Source organism: Neopelma chrysocephalum, unplaced genomic scaffold (assembly GCF_003984885.1).
Source record: "Neopelma chrysocephalum unplaced genomic scaffold, ASM398488v2 Primary Assembly neopelma1_323, whole genome shotgun sequence".
Taxonomy (NCBI): domain Eukaryota; kingdom Metazoa; phylum Chordata; class Aves; order Passeriformes; family Pipridae; genus Neopelma; species Neopelma chrysocephalum.
In genome coordinates, this window is record NW_020897986.1 from 1,380,209 (window position 1) to 1,403,434 (window position 23,226).

The 23,226-nt window shown below is 41.6% G+C and overlaps 1 protein-coding gene across 1 annotated transcript in view; it reads right to left on the reverse strand.

Annotated features, from left to right (window-relative positions):
* The window catches only part of MPPED2 (metallophosphoesterase domain containing 2), a 101,212-nt gene that overhangs the window by 901 nt on the left and 77,085 nt on the right, over positions 1-23,226 (reverse strand). Inside the window, exons 4-5 of the mRNA XM_027705341.1 lie at positions 4,940-5,055; positions 2,124-2,237 (exon numbers count right to left, since the gene is read on the reverse strand). Coding sequence (XP_027561142.1) covers positions 2,124-2,237; positions 4,940-5,055 — 230 coding nt within the window. The remainder of the gene's footprint in view (positions 1-2,123; positions 2,238-4,939; positions 5,056-23,226) is intronic.

Here is a 23,226-nt window from a genome sequence, read left to right on the forward strand (position 1 = left end):
TATAATATATATAATATATAAAAATATATATAATATATATAATATATAATATATAGTATATATAATATATATTATATATATATAATATATATATATACACACACACATATGTACATATACCTATATATACACATATATATATTTTTAAACTATTTTTATAAAAATGTGTGTGTTTTCAGCTGACATCCACAGAAAGCTAAACAAAGAACTTGGAAAAGGTCTTGAAAATGTATCTGGCACCAAATGTACTTGAAAAAAAATAATTTTGAAAACCCCCCGAGTTTCATGGAGGAAGAGAGTTTCCCATGGCAAACCCACAGAGGAAAAATGTTTTTCTTTTAAACCATTATGATACAGTACAGATCACTGCTGTCTGAAAGCTAAGATAAATACAGCTACCCACAGTGCCTATCAGAAAGAATAATCACTTCAGAATTGCTACACTGTCCACCTGTATTACTTTATTTATTTAGAATGGCAATTTTGATTTAGACCGTCTCATGGTGGGAGAAACCCTGTTTGTGGTTGTTCTTGCTTATCAACCAGGGGAAAAAACCTGCATCACCAAAATGTGTGTACAGCCTCCGTGGATTTAAGGGAATGTGGTGCATGTTCATCTCAGCTGGGGTTGGATGAGAATTAATTGAACTGTAAGATAATGCTTTTAACACTTTGCTATTTCTTCCCGTATTGAAACAAGCTGTTCTTATGTCTTCTGTGTAAGTACTAAACGGGATTTTAACTTTTTGTTGTTATTCTTGTAAGAATTTGTTTGAACGATCGCTTTTAATATGTGCTGCCACCTTTCCTGTGAGACATAAATGTAGGGTGCTGCACAGGGTTCCTTGGTGCTTTCTCATAATAATTAAAATGTACAATAATTAAAATGCACATGTACATTTTAAATATCTTCCTCTCCCACTCTTTAATGCTATTACAACCAGAAGTTTCACCACCTAATGTGCCTAAAAAGGCTGTAGGCAGTTTACACGTTTTAGCTGGGAGTCTTGCTATATTCACTTATTCTTAACATGCAAGGGCTAATGTTTATACAAAATATCCAATCTTTTCCTGGGTGCATTAAAAGACTGTTTATTTGTGCCTCTATACTTAAGGTCATGTCAGCATTCCCAGAATAAACTCTTTATTTGCAGATGCCAGGCATGAAATTCATCGTATGGAGTCACAAGGGCTTCAGAAAAACCAACACCACTAGTTGAGAAAGCTGTCCTTTTTTTATTTTCCTTTTATGAAGTCCTCCAGATCTTTAAGCTTATGGAGAACCTAGTTATAGACAATGGAGAAACCTCCAGGGGGAGAATATAAAGCATTTAATGTGTAATTTTGAGTTCCAGGGTCACAAAGTCTTACACTCTCTCTCAGGCAGAACTCCTAGTGTTTGTCTCTCAGCCACATGAAAGCCCTGAAATTGTATTAAATATTTAAGTATCTCCAGCATGTATTTAATCTCTCAGTCTCTTCCACTGCCACAAACTGAGCTCATTGTTTCTGAGGCTTCACACTCTGCCTGTCCTGGCACTGAGAGTGGGGAAATATCTCTTCTAAAACATGAGACTCCTGGAGGGTAACACACGCAGTACAGACTGTATTACAGGGTGCTTTTGGAAATGTATGCACAGTGAGTTCTGGCAGTGCCTCCTGATGCCTGACTCAAGATGCCCTCCTTTCTGCTTCTCCTTGTGCACCGAGGGAGCTGAGCTGAGACAGTAAGTTGTCTTTGATTTTCTTTTCTCTCTGGCACCTTTCTCAGCTCCTGTATTTAGAGTAATGGGGATAATTTTCATTTTGGCTTGCAAGTGTGGGGAATCTCATCTGTTTCTCTAACCAAGTTTGTCAAAACTTGAATTGCTTTCAAATAACCTGCATAGAACAACCTTTGCACAGTGAGAGATGTAGGTGGCTAAATGTAGCACACATTCCTGAAACAGCCTGTTTTAATTCTGGCATAAATTTACAACGTGCTGTGCATGCAACCACTTCCCTCAGCTCCTTCCCCACTTTAGTCCAATATGCCACCATCCATCCACTGCAATACACCATCAAAATGTGCTCCTTGAAATCTGTCTGAGATCCAAGTGGGGGGGAGTAGTGCTGCTCCTTACCTTCATGAATCCCACCAAAGACATGGAGTTTGGGCCTTACTCGCCTCTGCACCGTGTTCAGCAGCTCCACACAACCCACTCTCTGCAGCTCCTTTGGAACCCAGTCTCGAAAACCTGAAGGCGAAATGCAATCAATATTGTTAATTTTCTCTATTCAGGTAAGGTTTCACGTAGTCTTTCAGGAAGTCATAATTCACAGAAGGTTTATTACATTATCTCCAGTCATAACCTCTCCATTAAAGCACACAGCGGCTTTTAAGGAATGTTTCACTGTCACTTTGTCTTCCTTAAGATTTCCTCCCTTCTTCTGCATTAATATTTTTCTGGATGTGATTTGGTTTTTTAAACTACAGGTTTAAACTCATCTTCCACCTTGAAACCCTGGGACACTTATTCCTGGCACTGCTGCAGATTTTTCTTCCCTTTCCCCTGGCTCTTGGAGCAGTCAGCTTCCCAAGCCAGCTGTGTGGTCACTCCAGAAGTGAAACAGCTCAGGAAGATCAGCTGATCTTGATACAGCTGTCACCCCAAAGGTTTAAAATACAGTCTCCCACAACTTCCAGAGGGCCATGGTCTGCAAGCATCAGGTAACTCCTGAGCCCAGCATCACCAACCTCAAGCAATGCAGCAAAACAGCTTTCAAAAGCCAGTGCTAATGGACTACACTGCCAGTTGGTCCTACAGATAATATGGGAAAATGCACAAAATTTGACATCAGTCCTTACAGAAGTTTGCTGCCTGGACTAGCACTGACAAACATCAGCAGGGCAAGATGAAAGAGGGGGAGTGAAAGGCAAATCAGGAGCCACGTCCAACTGCAGCACCATTCTCCCGACTTTAGTGTAATTACACTCTGTGCCAGGTTTATCCCAGGTAGTAAAAACGTGTTGTGACATGAACTTGGCTAAATTTTAGAACGAACAAAGAGTCGTCCAGTTACAGCTCTACCTCCCTTAATATTTACTTACTAAGTAAATAAGTAAACAATAAATAGTTATTTAAAAAGCAGTATTTTGTCAATATCACCACAGAGGCTGGGACCTAAAGCCCCTCATTTTAGGCACAGTACTAACAACTAATCTGTGTCTGTAGTCAATATACAGTGCCAACCTTTTGAAACTGAACTTTATTATCTCCATCAAACACAAAATTTAAGTATGCTTATTCAATTAAAGCAGTCCTTAGTGTCTGCAGCATCACAGTGCTTCTGTACGAACCCAATTCAGAGCAGATGGATTAACAACCCATTTAAAACAGCACCCATGAAACATTATAAACATGCTTGCGGGGGTTTTTTTGCTTCTTTGGGAAAATAAACTGATTAGGAGAGTGCTGTTCAAAGCACTGGTTTGCAATATTTGGTGGCTCCAAAGCCAGTGGATGCTGTATCTCTGCTTTAACACAGCAGTGAGGTGGGAGCTCCAGTAAGGTTAAAGAGAATTTGCAGATCACCTTACAGTGTTCTCTAAGTAGCACCAAAAAAAAAAGGAACCAGAATATAAAAGGAGCAGTAATTACATTGGTCAAAAACTTCCTGGGCTTTTTTTTCCCCTTAGCTTTGCTTAGGTTGCTGACTCTTTATTGTGGCAGAAAGCATAAGCATGCATTATTTCCTGATCCCACTGTCACCAAGAAGCTCTGTGAGATCACTGAGCCAGCCTGGAAGCATTTAAAATGCTGCTTTATGATGGCACCACGCAATTCTTAGAAGTTTTTACTATATTCACAACCACCTCAGAAGTCAGTGTCTCTGTGTGATTTGTGTGATGATCTGACCCCTTGGATTGCAAGCGCTTACTTAAAACCCTGACAAAATCACAGCAAGGGCAATGAAAAGACTGCCACACTTCCTTATCCTGGTAAGTCATATTTATAAAAGACAGATGCTCTGTTGTAAACCCCACTGAAAGACTTAAAATACAGTCCTGGACTGCTTGCCACATGTGTCTTATAGAAAAGCAGTAAATAATATGTGATACTATCTTCTGGGGTACAGGGTAGAGGAAAAATAGTGGGGCTTTTCAAGTGGTTTTAGTGTGGGCTTTAATGACTTCAGACATGCCAAAACTGAGTACTCCTGTCTCTGCTACATGAGTATCCCAGTGTCTTTTTGAGACCATCAGAACCTAGTTAAGATCTCACGAGCTAAAATGGAGATCAGTGAATTACTCACGTTGACAAGGCAAGCAAAATTCAACTAAATGAGAAACTTTTAGCTACCTAATGAGAAAACAAATTATGCATTCACAGACTGGTGCTCACCCATTATTAGTTCAAGTAAGGAACAATTATTTAAGAACGTAATTTTATTCCTTCACAAATTTTTTATAAGCCAATTAATACCTTTAAAACTACTGTTACATATTCTAAGTTTATAAGGACTTTATCAAGGAGGAGATGTGATTACATACTCCTAAACTCCTGACTGCTTACTCTCAAACCTTAAAGTCACATGCCATTGTAGTGAGAAAAGTTTTTAAAAGTTTTAGTCAATCTCTAAAAAATCATATGGGATTGGAAACTGCTTGTCAGATGAATACTCTTCTTAAATAAAATGTCACACTATAATGGTTATTGAGTCAGATATTTGATCTCCCTTAGCTTGAATTTAACAAAAAAAAATTAAGGTTTTTATTGAAATTCAACAGATCAGCTAAGCCTAATCATCATTTTCCACTTCTTCCAAGAAGGTTTTTAATCCATAGTTTTGAGTTTGGGTGCAATTAGAGTATAGGGTAGAGCATTATTAGTTTTGCTTATCTTGAAAGTAAAATTCTCACGGAAAAAAAATCACACAGAGCTTTTGTTTCACTTACCAAGGGGAGGTCCATGTGTCATTAGTATATCAATTCCCTCAGGAATAAGGTTCCACTTGTCTAGCAAAGACTGACCTCTGGGTAGATTAAAGCCCCATCCATTAAACCATGGTGTCCTTTGGGGGAAAATAAGACAAACTGCATCAGCATAAAATAAAAATCTCTTTCCTTCTCCATTTTTTTTCCAAATTAAACCAATTTCTGTGCTTCAGAGATTACTTGCAGACAGCCTTTTTGAAGGGGATGCCTCTAAAACACGCTGACTCAAATACATACATGTATTAATGTATACGTTTGAATTCAGATTAATATCTGATGCTATTTTTGTACTTGAAGAGTATTCAGCCCTGGGGGCATTTACTCACTAGAGGGAAAGCGAAAAATATTAGTATAACACAGTCTAAATATAAAGCTTTCTTTTTCAAAGTTTGGGGATGTTGGAAGATAAGAACTCCTTCCTCATCCTAATTACCAAAACAAGCAAAAAATTTCCAAGGCTTTTCAGAAGCAAATATCAATTTCTCACAGCAGTAACAGTTCAACAGGATGCACGAGGTGGCACTTAAAAGCACCATCTGTGCTACAGCGTTTCACCAAACTCAAACTTGCTCCTTTTAGCACTTTTAACACCAGGTTACTGTCACCTGTCTTGGTTTTGAACTCCTGAGCCTCCAAAAGATCCCCATCACACAGTGTTTAGCCTCACGATGGTTTTTTAAAGAGGTCTTACAATTTAAAGTTCATTTACTATTTCTTAAGGAAAACTTATCTTCTCAGTCTTTTCCACCATAGCATAGCACTGTTCTGAGACACTGGTTTAACCACCAATCCAAGCCTGTAGCAATGACAAGTGAACCTTCTAGGAGTACTTTTTGAAAGTATAACAGCAAAAATGAATAATTTTCATGTTGGTATATCATAATAAAGCCTTTCCTTATCAGGTAGGTACACAAAGCAATTGTTCTGAAAGGATGCTGTAATGTCTGGTACTAACAACTTTTTATACAGCTGTTTGTACTGTACTAATTTTAAGGGTTTTCAGCCATGTGTGCATTTCCTAGAGCTCAGGAAAGAGATTTAGACTTCATTTTCTAGGTAGGAAACTCCTATCCTAGCCCTAGTCATTTGGGGGGTATCTTTCTGAGAGTTCAAGCTACTCCTGACATCTCCTGTGTACTGCAGTTCTGAAAAGAGAAAACAAAAATTGGGGCGGAAAAACAACCACAAACCAAAGAAAACTGTACCTTTTAAAGACAGAGAGATCGTTAGAGCCCTATGTAATTTCATTATGTAACCTGCCTCCTCTACCCTCTAAATTATTCATATTTCTCCACCTCAAATATGCATTAAAGCGGGAGTGTCCTGCTGAGATTACATCTCTAATTTTTATTTTTTGTAATTAAAGTGCTTTGTTTTCCCGACACAATGATTTGACCAAGGAGGATTATACCCAGTTATATGGATGATCTGCATTCCTGACAACTGGCAGTATGGAAAAACAGCAGGCGCTGCTAATATAGGGGCAGGAAGGTCACTGGTGCCTTAGTAACAAATAATAGACATATCCCATGTAGTCCTACTGAACTAATACTTATACTACACACACACACAGGAACTCATTCAAGCCAGCAGACTTCCTGAATGAACACTAACAAAAGATAGGGAAATTAGATGTTAGTCAAACATTTGATGTGAGCTATGAGTTCGAAGCTTCACCTCTCACAGCTGCCCTGCTCTGCACCCACAGAAATGCCCAAAAGTGTTGCAAAGTAAGGTCATTGTACTCACAGAAGGTTTGTATGCAGCTGAATTAAAACTGAAGGTTGTGTTCTTAGCTTTAACCAAATCACAAGAATTTCTGCTCTTCTAGGATTGACCTTCCTGAAACATGGATCTAAAGTTCCTGTCCTACAGAGCTCCTAGGTCTCAATATATCAAAATTATTGTAACCTTCAAGGCTGCAGTTGGAAGTTTAAATATTGTTTGGCTAAACATTCAGCTGCTTTAAAAAAAACAAACACACAGAGCGTTGGTCGAACTTTTCACTGTCAATTAATGATTCTTTCCCCACTTGCATTTCTCCCAAAGATAAGACTGTAGTTATTACACCATAGTTAAACCTGAAACATGAAACCACATCTGTGATTTCTCTGGAGCTCTTTGGAGACTACAACCACAGAAAAAGCTGGATTTGTCTGCTGGTTTTTTATTTTATTTTATTTTCTTCTGAAGCACTGTGGAAGAAGGAGGGGAACCTGAGCTCAAATATATTCCTCATTCACCAACACTGTAATTAGCTGTGACTAACAGGCCCCACATGGGAATCCACTTGCAAAGAAAACTTTCAAGAAACCTTCCTGATTATGCAGCATGTGCACAAAAAAAGATGGTCAAGTGCTTACTTAATGTAATAAAGATTTTCATACAAAATGAACAAATCAAGGAGAAGAGCAGGCATGACTGGAAGAACACCTGGATTGCAGATTTAGGCTTCAGGCATTTAAAACACAAAACCTTGCATATTCAGTGCATATTCACTGCACAGACCAGGCAGACTGAGGGTCCCTGCCTTTCAGGGGGGTCCAGGCATTTCCAGAAAGCCAAGAGGATGTGTTCAGAACACCACCAAGAAGGGAAACAGCTTTCTGGCACCGGCTCAGGTTTAGATGAGATCACAGGGAAGGTCACCCGATGTTTGCACTCGGCTGTGTTGCAGTGCAGACGAAATGGGGTTGATGTGCTGTGAATCCCACAGCTCATCCCGTGTCACAATCCCAGGAGCGCACAGGGAACGGCTGTTTACCCCCAGCAAACTTTAAATGTTTGCAGAAAAGACAACCCCTCACTGTAGGTAGGTAGCATCCTATCAAAGGCTATTGGAGAGGGGTAGTTAACTCCCATTAGTGCCTTTTTTTGAATACATAAGAGTTAAATAGAGTCACTCTCAACTTCTAAATAATTTATAAGAAAAACTGTGCATGACGTTAGGTGCCTTCTGCAACATATTTTCAAGCTGATTACTCACTGTGAGAAACCACTTCCTATCTAGGAAGAAATGCCTATAATGAACTTTGGCTGCACTGTCAGGGTTTAAGCCCAGCTGGCAACCAAGCACCACACAGCCACTCCCTCCCTCCCATGGGATGGGAAAGAGAATCGGAAGGGTAAAAGCACATACACCAACCTGTGGTATCCCCTAATCAGGTGCAAATAATTAGTAAAGGCTGCTTGATCCTTAGCAGCCATATTTCAGATCCGACCTGTTTTTCTTTCCTGTGGAGCTCCAAGTAAAAGTAATTTCAGTTAACTCCTAAACCCGTCCATCGTGTACTTCATTTTTAGGTACAGCTGGCAAGAGCAGAAAGATATCAGCTGTTGAATAATGCCACGAGGGAGGCGTGGACGGAAAACCCACCGGGACTGGTAATGAGAGATTACAAATGATTTTGTCATTTTACGTTTGATGGACCAGAACACTTCCTCACACCCCATGCCTGGCGTGTGCAGGGGAACCTAATTGAGCCTCTGCTCGTCAGAACCACGCCACACTCCACAGCCTCCCTTCACGTGCCATCAAACTGCCACGATAATTCCCAGTCCCTGGCTCACCTGACAGCTCAGCCCTGGCCTGACTGCAAAGCTTCCCTGTCGTTTAGGGACAGCAGCTCTGCTGGCACCAGGTGTGACACAGGGAAGATCCTCGTGAAAGGCAGACACCTGGCCCGTCCCTGCTCTCCTCAGCTCTTCATTTCTACGCAGGAATCCCCACAGGTCCCCCTCCACCTGGCATTCTGGAAGCTACATTGTCTGCAATTAAAACTGAGTGCTTCTGCAGGAGGCTGCAAATTATCTTCGCACCCCGTGCTGCAGGAGACACAGACATTACTTGACGTGATGCCAGGAGGGAGGGAATCTTAAGCTTCACAGCAAGACTCACCCTCCTTTTACAGGTGCATTGGGAGAACCCCTGGACAAGACACACAAATCCATCTGCTTTTTACAGCAGAGAGCTGCCTCTTCAGCAGGTGATCGGATCTCCCTTCTCCCGAGCAAACACCGGACGGTTTTATCAAAACCCAAATGAACCAAAGCCAACCCACAATAAAAGCACAGTCGTGGAGCATTATTTCATGACCAAAAAAATCACAACTGCTCTTTGGTGTGCTCCTCAGAAGCAACACTATGACATGAGGAAACAGGAGACACAAGGCCATAGCCAAGTTTATCCAGGTGATACAGGAATTTCAAATCCTTCTGGAACTTTAATGTTTTTAAAGGTTGGTATCTCCTACAACCTACTTTCATCTCTTCTCTGGCTCATGAATTTAATTACCTGATCCTCAGAGTTCAACAACTCAAAAGGTAAATGTACTGTGAGACCTTCTAGATTCAGATTCTCCTCTTAACTCCACCAGTAAATCCGTTTATTTCAATAGTTACTTCTAAACAGGATTAGAAAAACTAAATTATCTCATGGTTCTTAAATCCCATGTATTCATTCATTTTTAAGGCTGCCCAGTCTTTTAGGAAAGCTTCAATTTTATCCTTAATCCAATGAGTAAAGTGTGCAGGAGGCAAAAATCTCATTCTATCTCCTTCCACAGGATAACAGCCAAGGGAGTGTCTAAAAGGCATCACAGCAGGAAAAGCGCTTCCACACGACCAATAACAGTAATGAAATGCTCTTTATTTTTTTTCAGCATTCCAACTGAGCACACAGACCTGGCTCGGGAGGGAGGGAGACAGTTCCAGCAGCAGAACAAAAGTGGTGGGACAGGACACGGACACGCACTCCTGGACCTGCTCAGCTGCAGGACCGTCCTACAGACACGTCCCCAAAGCGTCTACGCCGGTGCTGGTGCTGGGCAAAAGCTGCTGCCACAAAGGGATGGGGGGGGAACAGTGACCTTTGTGCCCAGAGAAGAAGAAAAGCCTTTCAATCCCCTCCCTCCGTCCCGCACGAGTGTTTGTTGCCAGGGCCGGGCAGCCCACACGTGCCGGGCGCCGTGTTCAGTCAATGGCCAGAACGTGCCTACTGGGAATACACAAACAGGGGCTGCCAGGGAGAAGGGGAAGGAGGAGAGCATGTGTAATCAAGGAGACAAAAGGCTGAGCAGGGCAAGTGCACAGTGTATTGAGGAAGCGATACGGGAGCTTCTGTAAAGGCTCCGAAATTTGCCTTCGGTGCCACAAAAGTACTTTTTTTTTTTGATTAAGCTCCTTCTTATGGCAAAGGTTCAAATGCTTTTTGCACAGTGTAACAACTATCAGGAAATGAAAAAGGTTAAATTATTTCCTAAATGTGCTCATCCTGTGTAATGTTGCTATATCAGTAAGAGGCCCAGCCTGGGGGCTCGAGCTGCATGTCATTCCCATTGAGCACTCCTGTGCCTCAGTGTCCTGTTTAGAGAGTGAGGACAATAATACACAACCAAAAGAATCACCATGAGGTCTGGTTCCTTGGGATTTTGCTTACCCTGCATCTTCAAACAGCTGAAGCTCTTACAAAAGTGGATTTTCAGTACTGCCATTATGTTAGCCACGTTACTGCATGTTACCTCCTTATTACCAACCTGCACACGAGTCTGGAAGCCTCTAAAACACGGTCCTGCTATTTTTACAACGCTAGAAAAACCTGAAACCTCAACAGCTGCTGGTAATTTGTTTTGTTTTGTACTTTTTCCTCTCTCTCTCTCTTTCACTTACAGTCTATAATCTCTAAACGCCGGTTATCTAAATGACGAAGCATTTGAGAAGCACAACCCCCTGTCATCCACCCTGTTTGGAGGGCAAGAGCCCACACAGTGCTTTTCCTCTGGGAAGCAGCAGCAATCACCTCATCGCCACCAGCCAGCATGACATGGTACAATCCTTGCACCAGGCCTCTCCCAGTTTCTAACTCAGACTGGTCCATGAAGGTTTCAGCTTAAACTCCTGCCAGACAAGAGATCCATGCTTGAATCTGTGAGAGCTATGAAAGGAAAGAAAAATCCAGGACCTTTACTGCTACCACTGCTACCTCTGTGGATACCTTCCAGTTATTTCGCTTCTCTGATGGTCCACACCAACCACTGGCATCTTCTATCCTGTGTCTTGAATGGATAGTGATCCTTTTTGGCAGAGGATTGTCCATTCAGTTCACATGTTTTGTGTTAACAATACCAGAGCAGCACAGACAATATTTAAGAAAACTCATCTGTGGGGAAGACGCGTTTTAACAAAAATAAAAATCGAACGAAGTTGAGGAAAGAAACACAGAACAAACACACCAGGGTTTAAGACACTTGAGAGCAAAGGAGCAGGCAGGCAGGAGGTCGAAATGCCAGCAATGTCACAGAGGATCACAAGACACTGAGGACAGCAGGAGGCAGAGCACAGGGCTCCCAGAGGACAGGAGTAAGGAACACACAGAGGAGCAGAGGAGTGGACTCCACCAGGAATCCAGTGGGTACTGGAAAGGACAGGAAAGGAGCAGAGGAATTTCTCAATTTATGAACCACACTACCTTGGCTTAAGCATCTGAATTGCTCATCAAAGAGGAAATTTCCTCCAAACCTTCTGAGGCTTTCCAATCCCTAACTGCATTGCAATTATTTTATTTAGGGCTTTACTTAATGAGATCTGGGAGATATTTTAATATCCCAAAAATATGAAAATAATTCAAACTTGACTCAAGGGCTAATTTCATTCTACTTTTAAAAGGAACAGAATTACAGAGGCCTACTAATAGAAGCAAGTATTAAACCTTACATATTTCTGTGCTGCATAAAGTTGAGGATGGCTTGAAGGATAGACCTGGTGTAAGCTAGGACCAGCTTTAAATGGATCCATACATTAAATGCACTTTGTTTCCCCATATGGCAGTGGAAGCACTGTGGCAGCAGCCCAGACCTATGGAGTACCATCCTGGACTGACTTGTAAAACTGCTTTTCATTCCAGAGTGGGCACAGTGTCCCCTTCATTCCCATACTACATGGGAATGCACATGCACCTTTGAAGAGTCAAAGGATGCTACAGTACTGAAAAGAGCTTAAATGCCTCAAATTCTTATAGTAGAATTTTGTGGTCTTGGTAGAAACACAAAGAATCCTGGTATATCTACCTAAAGGAAGTTCTCTGGTCCTGAAGCTCACCATAATATAAACTGAATGTCCATTCTGAGGGACACACTGGGGGAAAGAGGGGAAAAAAGGGGAAAAAAACAACTGAAATTTTGATTTAATTTTGCTCAAGAACTGTGCATGTTAAAGAATGATGCTTGGATTCTTGTTTTCTTATAGTAAAAGTGATCATAATATGTCAGTTTTATTGCATCTTAATTTTCTACATTCCTCTTATTATCCATGCAGGAAATGTAAACTGACAAAGCTTCTACCTCAGGTCAATCTGGAAGAGGCTTTTACTAACAGCCCTGCTTCTGTGATGACAACACAAATTAGAGAAAAAAAAAAAAGGTAAAGAAGTAAAGACCTTTCCCCCAACATACTATGTTGCATAGTTTCAATCCACTGGGGAAGTCTTTGTGTTTGACATGTAAAAAAGCCAAATCTGTACAGGTGTAATTGCAACCAGTAGCTTCTGTTGAATATTTTATACATTTATAAAAGCAGCATTTGGAAAATATTAACAGAAAGATGTCTGCCTTTAAAACAAGTAAGCTACATTTCAGTGAATTATGAAGCAAATGTTGCCAGATTTAAGTTAGTATAACAAATAAAATACTCCAAAGTAGTTATGCCTGCCTGCCCTATTAGAGAATTTGGTTCTTGGTCCTAAGAAACAGCCTCTAGATATTTAATTATTTAGAATGCTCCTTAAAACAGAATACTTTAGCATCACTAGAGTGTCTGTAGGTCCTTCAAAAGGTTACACTGGTCAGTGAACACAATTGCTTGTTCATGAATTAATGCCACAAACCAGAGGCTTTCCAGATACATATTTTTATGTAGTGTTTCAGCACCTTTAGGTATGTTTACATCTGCAGCTTGTACTGCCTAACATTTAATGAGACCAAGAGGAAAGGTGTGTCTTCCCCCAGAGGATGAATTCTGGCTGGGGACTCCCTAAGAGCTGCTGAACCAATGTCCCAGTTCACTGCTGCCCAGAGGCCACAGCCCCCCATGCACCATCATCAGTCACAGAATCACACAATATTCTGAGCTGGAAGGCACCCACAAGGATCATCAAAGTCCAACTCCTGGCCCTGCACAGGACCATCCCCAAGAGTCACACCAGGTGCCTGAGAATGTTGTTCAAACGCTTCTTGAGCTCTGTCAGCCTTGGTGCTGTGCCCACTGCCCTGGGGAGCCTGTTTAGTGCCCAACCACCCTCTGGGTGAAAAACCTGTTTCTAACATCCAACCTAAACCTCCCATGACACAACTTCAGGCCATTTCCTCAGGTCCTGTCACTGGTGACCACAGAGATCAGTGCCTGCCCCTCCTCTGCCCCTCACCAGGAAGTTGTAACTGCAGTGAGGTCTCCCCTCAGTCTCCTCCTCTCCAGGCTGAACACACCAAGTGCCCTCAGCTGCTCCTCACACGCCTTCCCCTCACGGCCCTTCACCATCTTTGTTGCCCTTTTTGGATGCTCTCCAATAGCTTAATACACACACACTATTCAAGGTGAGGCCACCCCAGGTCAGAGCAGAGCAGGACAATCCCCTCCCTCGCCCCGCTGGTGATGCTTTGCCTGATGCCCCCCAGGACAGGGTTGCCCCTCATGTCTGCCAGGGCACTGCTGACTTATATTCAACTTGCCATGGACCAGGACCCCCAGGTCTCTTTCCTGGCACTGCTCTCCAGCATCTCATTCCCCACTCTGTCCGTACTACCAGGGTTGCCCCATCCCAGGTGTAGAATCCGGCACTTGCTAAACTTCCTACAACTGGTCCACGCACCAGCTCCAGCTCTTGCAGGCCATATCCATTTAAATCCTGACTAAATAAATCAGGGAGAACACTAGGTGATGTCACTGCCTCTGTAAGCAGTGGCACAACCCCCAACCTCAGATGATGGAATAAAAACAGTAGCTGGGCTACCTGAAAGGAAGTCACTTTTCTCATTCTGCTCTTCTCTAAAGATAATCCTCTGAAGAGACTTGCTGTTTTATACTTCAGGAATACCTACTAGATATCACCTCTGTTTAGAGCCACCTTAAGAGGGCAATCCATCACCACTACTCTGAGCTCTCACAGTAAAGCTGTGGTTAGTACACACCTGAAAAAGACTCCGAGTTATAAAGTCTCTCAAAGAGTGGACTTAAAGCAGAGCCAAATTTTGCTCTTGTTCTTGCATTGCTTTAAAGCTTTTCATGTAACACACTTCCCTGCTCTAGCACATAGCATCAAGAAAAAAAAGGGTTTGGTTGTTGTGCCTGCATGATGTGGATGCCTTAGTTGCCCCTGCTTTTCCTGATCTAACTTCCAGAGGTAACAAACCGGTTTGTTGTTTCTGAAAAGTAAAAAAACACAAACAAAAAACTCTCAAAACCAACCAACCAACAAAAAAACCCCTCGCTAAGCACAAACCTACATCACAATCACAGGAACTTGAAGGCTTTCAAAAACTCTTTCAAGTGCTTTACAAGTAATAAATAATTCAGGTTCAGAACAGTCTAGATGGAGCATTGTTTAAAGAGGTATTGTGTAGGATGTGGTTGGCCACACCAAGAATAAATTTGCCAGAATATATGCCTAAATCACTTGCCTAAGGTGAATCAGAGGGTAGACACAGGATGCTGCCCTCCATGATTTTCACTATTAGTCTTCACTAATAAGTCAATTATTCTTATCTACTCTGACTTAAAATCAGACACTGAGACTGCACAAAGTCAGATGGTGCTGTTTCTCTGTAAGTACCATCACTATTTTTATTTATGTTTTTCTCAAAACACTGCCTGGCATTCCTCAAGAAGACACCAAAACTTTACAGAATGCCTGGTAGGAAAACCAAACAAGGCTCACATGTATTAAGTCTTCCAGGCACACGTAGCCCACAATATTTAATTGTAGGAACTTGTAACATAATCTTCTGTATATTTACAGAAAAGAATGGAAACAGTTAGTTATAATTAGGTCACAGGATACTCCCAGCATTTCTTGTTTGTTTCAAGTCTGTGCTACCTTCCGTTCCAGCTTATTCTTGAAGGTGGATGCAAAGTTGCTTACCCTCACTAACCATATGAAAACTAAGAGTTTCCAGTGTCACAACACATGCTTAGTTGGCATTTAGGTACGGTATAAAATATCATGGCTGGACCTTAAGCCATAATACTGGTTTACTATTTAATTATAAATTTTAGGAAATGTCATTTATTTAAAAGCGATGCAGATTTTGTTAATTTTCTTCATTTATTACAGCCCTTGCTTTGTGCAGAAATTTAACATCTGGCATACTCAAAATTTCACCTTTACTGAAAACCACGATCCCACTTTTGGAGTCTGCAGGAAGGGAAAGTTAGCAACTCATGTTCAGTCTTCATCAGAAAACACGGATATTTCATTTGCCAAATTCTTTCAACCAAGAGAGAATGGGATGATTATGAATCTCAATAATTGTGATATGGATCTCAATATGATGATATATTCTCAGCTCAGGAAGCCTCAGGAGACAAGTGTGCAAGCAAAGTTCACACATACAAAAAATCCTATACCTGATATTACATGCATGCAATGTGTGCACACGTGTGTATATATATATATATATATATATATATATGTATAAATATACATCTATCTCCTGTTGCTCTGCTTGTATCAAGGAATCTGACAAATAACTTGCAGAAATGGCACAATGCACTCCCAAACCAATGAGAACTCCAACTGCTGCAGCACTCGAGCAGGGCCCCAGCCATGCAAGCAAACATTTATTCCAGGTTATTACCTGGAAGAGCTGTCTTATGTATGAGCCAATTTAGCAAATCAATTAAAGTAATGCAGTTACTTGATCAACAGATGAACACAAAAGGGGAAAAAATGACAGAAGAGACTGAGGGAAAAACATGAGGGTCACGAAAAAAAGCAGAAGCTGCTGAAAAGAGAGCATGCGGTATCACAGAGGTAAACAGAGCATTGTTTTAATTGGAAAGGATCTGTTTAAGCAATGGGTCACTCACTTTTGTTGCCTTCAAAGTTATTAAACAAGGAACTCAGATTACATGTGGGTCATTTACACAACACCTAATTTTAGGCTCTCTCTCTGTCCTTTCAATGAGGTTTGTGGGAGGTGCAGATCACCACAGAGTGAATGAGAGTTAATTTGACTCTTCTGGTGAAAAAAACCTAATAATAATAGAACAATATTTCTAATAATAAGGTAATTAGAAACCAATGTAAAAGAATTTTTACATCTGATCAACAAAATGCCATTCCTGCTCTTTACAGTTCTCACCTCGAGGGAGAGAGGATTTGATCCCCACATCTCTCTGAGGCCACATGCAACACCTATTTCCTCTCAAGAGAGTGCTAATGGAATAAAATTAAATGGAAGCAAACAGCAGAGGAAAAAGAGGTAGGGAAGGTGTCTTTCTCAGTGACCACCAATCAAACTCCAGGTTTTATGAAAAGCCCCAGTTGCCTCCCAGTGGATTGCAATGTAGTTCCAAAGCCTCCCCACAGCCCGCTGACAAAAACTGCTTCTGCTGGAACCACAAAGCAGCAGCTCAGTCAGAGGCACCATCCAGTGGGCAACAACCAGCGTTTCTGGTGCTACCAAACACAGAATCACAGAATGCTTTGGGTCGGAAGGGACCTTAAGGATCATCCAGTTCCAACCCCCTGCCACGGGCAGGGACACCTTCCACAAGACCAGGCTGCTCAGAGCCCCATCCAGCCTGGCCTTGAAGAATTCCAGGGACGGGGCATCCACAGCTTCTCTGGGCAACCTGTGCCAGTGTCTCATCACCCTCACAGCGAGGAACTTCTTCCTTATATCTAATCTATGCCCTCTGTCCATTTGAAGCCACTCCCCCTTGCCCTATCCCTACATGATCTTGCAAGAAGTCCCTCTCCAACTCTCTTGTAGCCCCTTCAGGCACTGGAAGGCTGCTGGAAGGTCACCCTGGAGCCTTCCCTTCTCCAGGCTGAACAATCCCAGCTCTCTCAGACTGTCTGCACAGGAGAGGTGCTCCAGCCATGCTGTAGTTTCCCAATTACATATTCGCCTCTTGGGATCATATACAACTCATATTTAAAATATACAACTCATATTAAAAAAAAAATACACATTCAAAGAAAAGTTGTGAGCTCATATTACAAGTTCTCACTCGAAGTAAATTTTTTACTGATGAGTTACCAGCCTATGAACTGGTGGTTTATAATAGAAAGGCAGACTGACATTTAAATAGAGTGGCACTAGAATAATGGCTTTACATTAGTATTTTATGGGAGCCTGAATAACCACAGAGTTAACATACTGTATTTTCTGGCAATAAAAAATCCTTTGAAAACAAAAGGTCATTTTATTTGATAATGTAAATGAATTAGATTTGTATTGTATGGCCAAGAGACTAAGGGAAAGATTAATTCTTAGAGGAGAAGTCAATATATCAGGATGGCCAGGATTGGTTTGGTTTTAATTCTTTAAAGCATGTTGTAAAGCCTGTGGTTCATAACCCACAGCCATATATTGCTGTACACTGGAGGTTTTAATATGGGCCCCGGACTTCAGTCTGATCTGATAAAAATCTGAAACTTGCAGTAGGCCATTATGTGGGCAAACTATTCATTTTATATTCACCTCCTTGTCGTGTCAGTGCAGAGGTCATCTAAAGAGGGGGCCTAATTAATCAAACTGTCAGAGCCGATGAGGAGGAGCATGTTAATGGGACTTTTATTTCACCCAGGAAAGCAGTGGTCTGACAGGAACCAGAAAATATGGCCTTGATGTTGCTGTTTATTAGCAATGCTGAGATCAGTGGTAATAGGTGCCAAGCAGCCTATGTTTGATAAAGCACTGGATGTCAAGAACCTGCACCAACCAGAAATGAGACTGACAGGAGGCAGGAATCACTGCTCACTGAGGGCTACTGAGAGCAGGTACAGCTGGGATGTGATCACAAAACCTGAGCCTGCACAGGACACACTTGTTTCTTCAAAAGTAAAAAAAAAAAACAAAACCAAAAAAAACCCAACCCAAAACAAACAAAAAAACCCCCAAAACAAAACAAAACAAAAAAACCCCAACAAACACCAAAAAACCCCCGAACAAAAAAAACCCAAAACCCCAAACCAAACTACCCCTCGCCCCTCAAATACCAAAAACCCACCAGCTATTTTCCTGCACCTAAAGGTGAGGCTTTGCAATGTTTAGCTCCCATTTGTTTCACCTAATAGGCAAGCACAGCAGCACCAGCATAGAAAAACCCCTAAAATTAGTCCAAGAGTGCTCAACTTGAAGGATTGCCTTGACGGGAGCTCGTGGTGGTGTATGGCCAGCACACCAGCCTGACAACTTTGATACCCTCTGAGAGAGTTGTCAGGATTGTAAATGGTCTAAGACCAGCATAAAAGCTGAGACTAACTGATCCAGACCAAGGCAGGAGTTGCACCAGATGAAGGAAGCACAGCACAGGCAGGAGTCGGGTCTGTGCCCCTCTTGCCTGTGCTAGATCAGGCACTCAGTGAGTTCAACCCTGCCCCCACAAAGCACAGTGATAATGCTAAAACAAACACAGTGAAGATTTAATTCCTTGCCCAAAGCCTTTCTCCAAAATCGATGCTCCCAACACAAAGTGCATGCCCATAGTAAAGAAGAAAACCAGCACATCTAAAAGGGAGTGAGTGGGAGATACAAGAGATGCTCACAGTTTTTGAAGGGCACTGGACTCATTTTAGCAGCAGCCATAGCATTTGCTGTGTGGGTGATATATGCAAAATTTTAAATTAATTATTTTAGTAATGCACCCCTACATGATTTCTCAGTCTGCAGTGCATTTTATACTTCAGGCCATGGTAGGCTTTATAATTAACTACTTTCTGAAGCCATTTTAATTAATTTTTTTCCCTCTCAACACCATTATTTCCAAATGAATAGAGAGCTAACATTAAATAGCCTTCTAAATAGAGAGCTACAGGGATCCACTCTTGTAGGATAAAGCCCTTGGAATCACGCCTCGAGCAGCGCCCTCGGAAAAGTTTAAGCAGCTGAAAGGAAATGTGCTGCCAAAAGGAAACCTTGGACACTGACAGGGCATGCAAGTCCCTGGCTAAGTCAAAATTCTTCCTGGTGGAAGAGGAAAGCTATTGTGTTTATGGCTGCTGCCATGGATCCAAATATCCTCATCCTGAATTATCTTTTTCTTTTCTTGCCCGAGAACACTCCATTGTCTGGATCTTCCTCTTAAAGCCAGCAACACTAAAATTGGAATGAAATGATGACAAAACCGAGTAGTGTGCCTCTCACTGGGGTGAGTCAGCCTCCTGGGCTGCTGCTCTCAGGGGGCTGTGGGAAAGGCAGGAGCCCAGGATAGTCCTGCCTTCTGCCCTGGGAGCAGCTGTCCCTTTCAAGAGGACCAGCACAATTCCACCTACAAAGGCTAGACAGACATCCTTCCAGTAAGGTATTTTTCTTTGTTAGGAAAACCACTTAGAAAACCTGCTGCCTCTCTCCTGAGCCTTCCCTGTTCCTCCCTGCCACAAGCACCACTCTCTTCTGGTGGGACTCATGAGCCCGGGGTGAAGTCTCTGACAACATCCCCGTCTGAAAAGACTGGGAGATCTTTTTGGTTATTTGGCTTTACAGGATTCAAGCCTTCAAGCAGCCCAAATATGGGACTGGAGAATGGTGGCACTGGGCTCAGGGCTGGTTACTCAGGGCAGGAACTGCTTCTCTGATGGCAAAACTCACTTAAAGCTTTACCATCAAATTACAGCTTTAAAGAGAAAAATGCACTCCTACCATAAAAGAAATATAGGAAGAATAATAAAGACACTCTTCCTGTCCTAATCTTCTGCTGCTGACAATGCCCTTTTGAATGGTTAAAATGAAATATTTATTTTCCCTTCTTCCCACTTCTTATTCTTCCCACTTTCTAATTTAAACATAAGGCACACCTACTATACTTAACAGAAAATACATTAGACTGAAAATAAATGCAGAAAGCTAAAATGTGGTTCAAATAACTACCTTTTGGAGCTTTAGGTGGCTGTTTTCACAGCTACAAGAAAAATAAAAGTTGATGGGTAAAATTTTAATGGTTATGAGACTCACTGTTACATTTTTCAGTGGCATTGGTGTTTAAATCATTAAAGTCAGTTCACCACTAGCAAATGAAGTAGCACAAAAATTTGGAACTATGTTGAGTATCTTTTAAAAGAGTACTGAAGAGGGTTTTCTGTCATTGACATTGCATTACTTAGCCATCCCCATAGTATTTTATTAATGTTAGGATTTTATTACCTATATTGTACTATTAGCTTATTGGAGGGGAGGGGTGAATTTTTTGTAATGTCACACCAATTTACAGTCACTGTGTAGTGAGAGTATGACCACACAATTATTGCTTCAAAGGCTTTGTAAGATTGTATTCTTTAAACTGCCTGCCTCACTTCATGGAGATATTGCTCTTATTTTGAAACAGAAGAAAATCTGCACGTTAATCTCAATGACATTGCTACAGGAACCTTATTTACAGTATGATTAAAAAATGGTCCTTTCTTACAGCCTCATTAAATCTAAGCCTCATTTAACTACTAGGACATTTTTACAATGGGTTTACTGACATACCATGATAAATGTCTGTATAACATCCTTCAACAATAGCCCCGACTATAGCCATAACCACAATGTGTATAAACACTGCATCAGTCCTAACAATGCGCTGTCCTGAATAGTAGGAAGTGAAGTAACACCAAACACATTTTCACTAACCCCCCCCATCCCCAAAACCTGTGTTTTGCTTTAGGTTTTTTCATTGGTTTCTCTTCTGTTTTGAGGGGGGCTGCTTTGTTTTGCCTTCTCAGCGGGAAAAGAAACACTCCCCCTGAAATTGTGAGAATTAAGATGTTAAACTTTTAAAATATTACAGGACCCTTTGAAATTTTGACCTGGGCAGAAAGGTTTCCTGAAATTTGATTCTTTAGAGATAAAAGGGTTGGCAGCTGGATGAAAGCAGCCCTACCCTTTTTTTTTCCATGTCAGAGAAATGAATGGAAGGGCTTATGAATACATGTAACTCACCCATTCAGGAGCCACGCTGGTGCCTATTTGTCCTGAAATATCAGTGTTAGGTTACTGTGCAAAGCAACACAACTGAGCCAGCATAAACTCAACCCATGAGAACAATGAGGGCCAGAATAAGGTTTTTGGAGATTTAACAAATTTTTCAAACTTCAAGGGATTAAAAGACATTTCTACGGGAATCATTCTCTCAAAACACCTCTATAAATGGTTAGCCACTGTAACTTACTTTTGCAAGGCACAGAGATCAGGAGTGCCAGAATTGTACAACAAACTAAAACTGAACAGGCTGAAATGCCTTCCTGTTCATGGTTAGCCTCTGATTTAATTTCACATCAAGTGGAATCACAAAGCTGGACATGGTAAATCTACAGTATTTTCACTGGAGACTAGGGTCTGACATTCTGTCTAAATGAAATTTCCCAGTTGTCCCAAACACTTTTTATCTTATTTCCATGCTAGCAGTTCGAAATGTCACTATGTATTGCCACAATGACAGATGAGCAAAGGCACAAGAAAGCAACAAGAGCTGCTTTCTCCAGTGAACCATGCCTGGCAAATGTGAAAATTCACTTGTGCCCCTGGCTCCTGGCCCACTCCCAGGTATTGATGGTAACACAGGGGTAAGCTCTGCAATGCAGGCTGAAATACAAAGCATGAGTTAAAAAAAACTTTCTATGCATGTATATACATACACTGTTAAAAAAACACCACTAAGGGTCAAATCTTGCAAACAGTTTTTACTTTACTACCACAGGTTATAACATCCTGACAGCAACAAACACCCTGAGATATAGAAGATCGAGCCATGTGGCCATAATACATATTTTTGTGTGGATTAACAGACTGAGGCTAAGATGGTATTGGTAAAAAAAATAAAGAAAACATCCTTCAGAAAACACATGCTTAAGAGATGATGCCTCCTGCTCACTGGGATTTCAGAACCTGCAGACTTCCTCTCAGTGACAGTGGGGAGAAGACCACAGTAACATTTCTCATTGCCCTTTCTTATGCATTTCTATTAACTACAACGAATTGTTCTAACGACAACCTCAAGACCAAACTGTGAGCTATAGGGTTCCTCTTCTCTAAGTCTCTTTCTCTTGCTGTAGTGAAATAATAATAATCTTCTGCCTCTAAAAGGCCACTCCTTTACATAGGCTTGCTCATGTCATAGAGCTGGCAAGCGGAAAAAAAAAATAGATGGGGTTATATTATCAATTAACACCTAAATATTGCTTATTCCCTCCTTCCCTCACTCTGAGTAACACTCCTGCCCAGCTCCCTTCAGAGCTGCCGCTCCCAGCAGTGACTCCTGAGCGATGCTAAAACGGAGCCATGAGCGTTTGTATGCAGCAACCTCCACCTGGAGACCCCCAGCACTGGTACCAGGGGGTGTGAAAAGCTGCTCTCGTTGCAGTCAGCGTGCCAAATTTCACCCATGATTTATTTTTCAATAAGTCATCTCTTGCTGTTCCGCTCCTTGATATCGCTTTGCCTCTGAGAGAGCAGAAGATACAAAAAGGTGCATTTCTGTCAGCAGCATCCACTTCAAAACTTCACGTGCCGCCCTCTTTATAAGGCCCTGCCGCCATCCACTCTCTGATGCAAGCTGTTACTCAGCCTTCACCTGCCTTTTATTATCAGAAAAAATCATTTTGACCAGCACAATAAAACCCAGAGGTCACCATGGCCTCTCTTATAAGCATTAGGAAACAAACTTTTTCAGTTTTAGTAAAAGGCGGGATAAAAATCGAGTTCTGCGCCACATTTGGGCCAGATTCCCCTGAAGATGTAAATCCATACAACTATTTTCTTTCAAAGTACAAAACTGAGGCCCCAAATGGCCACAATCTTCCATGACTGAGATGATACAAGCGAGTTATACCACATTTTGTGGATATATTTTCAGAGCTCAGTAGTGAGATCCATCTGAAACCTTCCTCTTCCAGGGATGCAGGAGGTGACACCTGCCCCCAGGAGACCCACAGCCATTTCCTCAGCTTACCATTCCTTTGCTCCAGCTGGGAGAAAGAAGGGAAAAGGGAAGCAGAAGACTGTGGGGATGGTGACTTCAGTTTATACAATACTCCAGTGGTTAAAAAAACT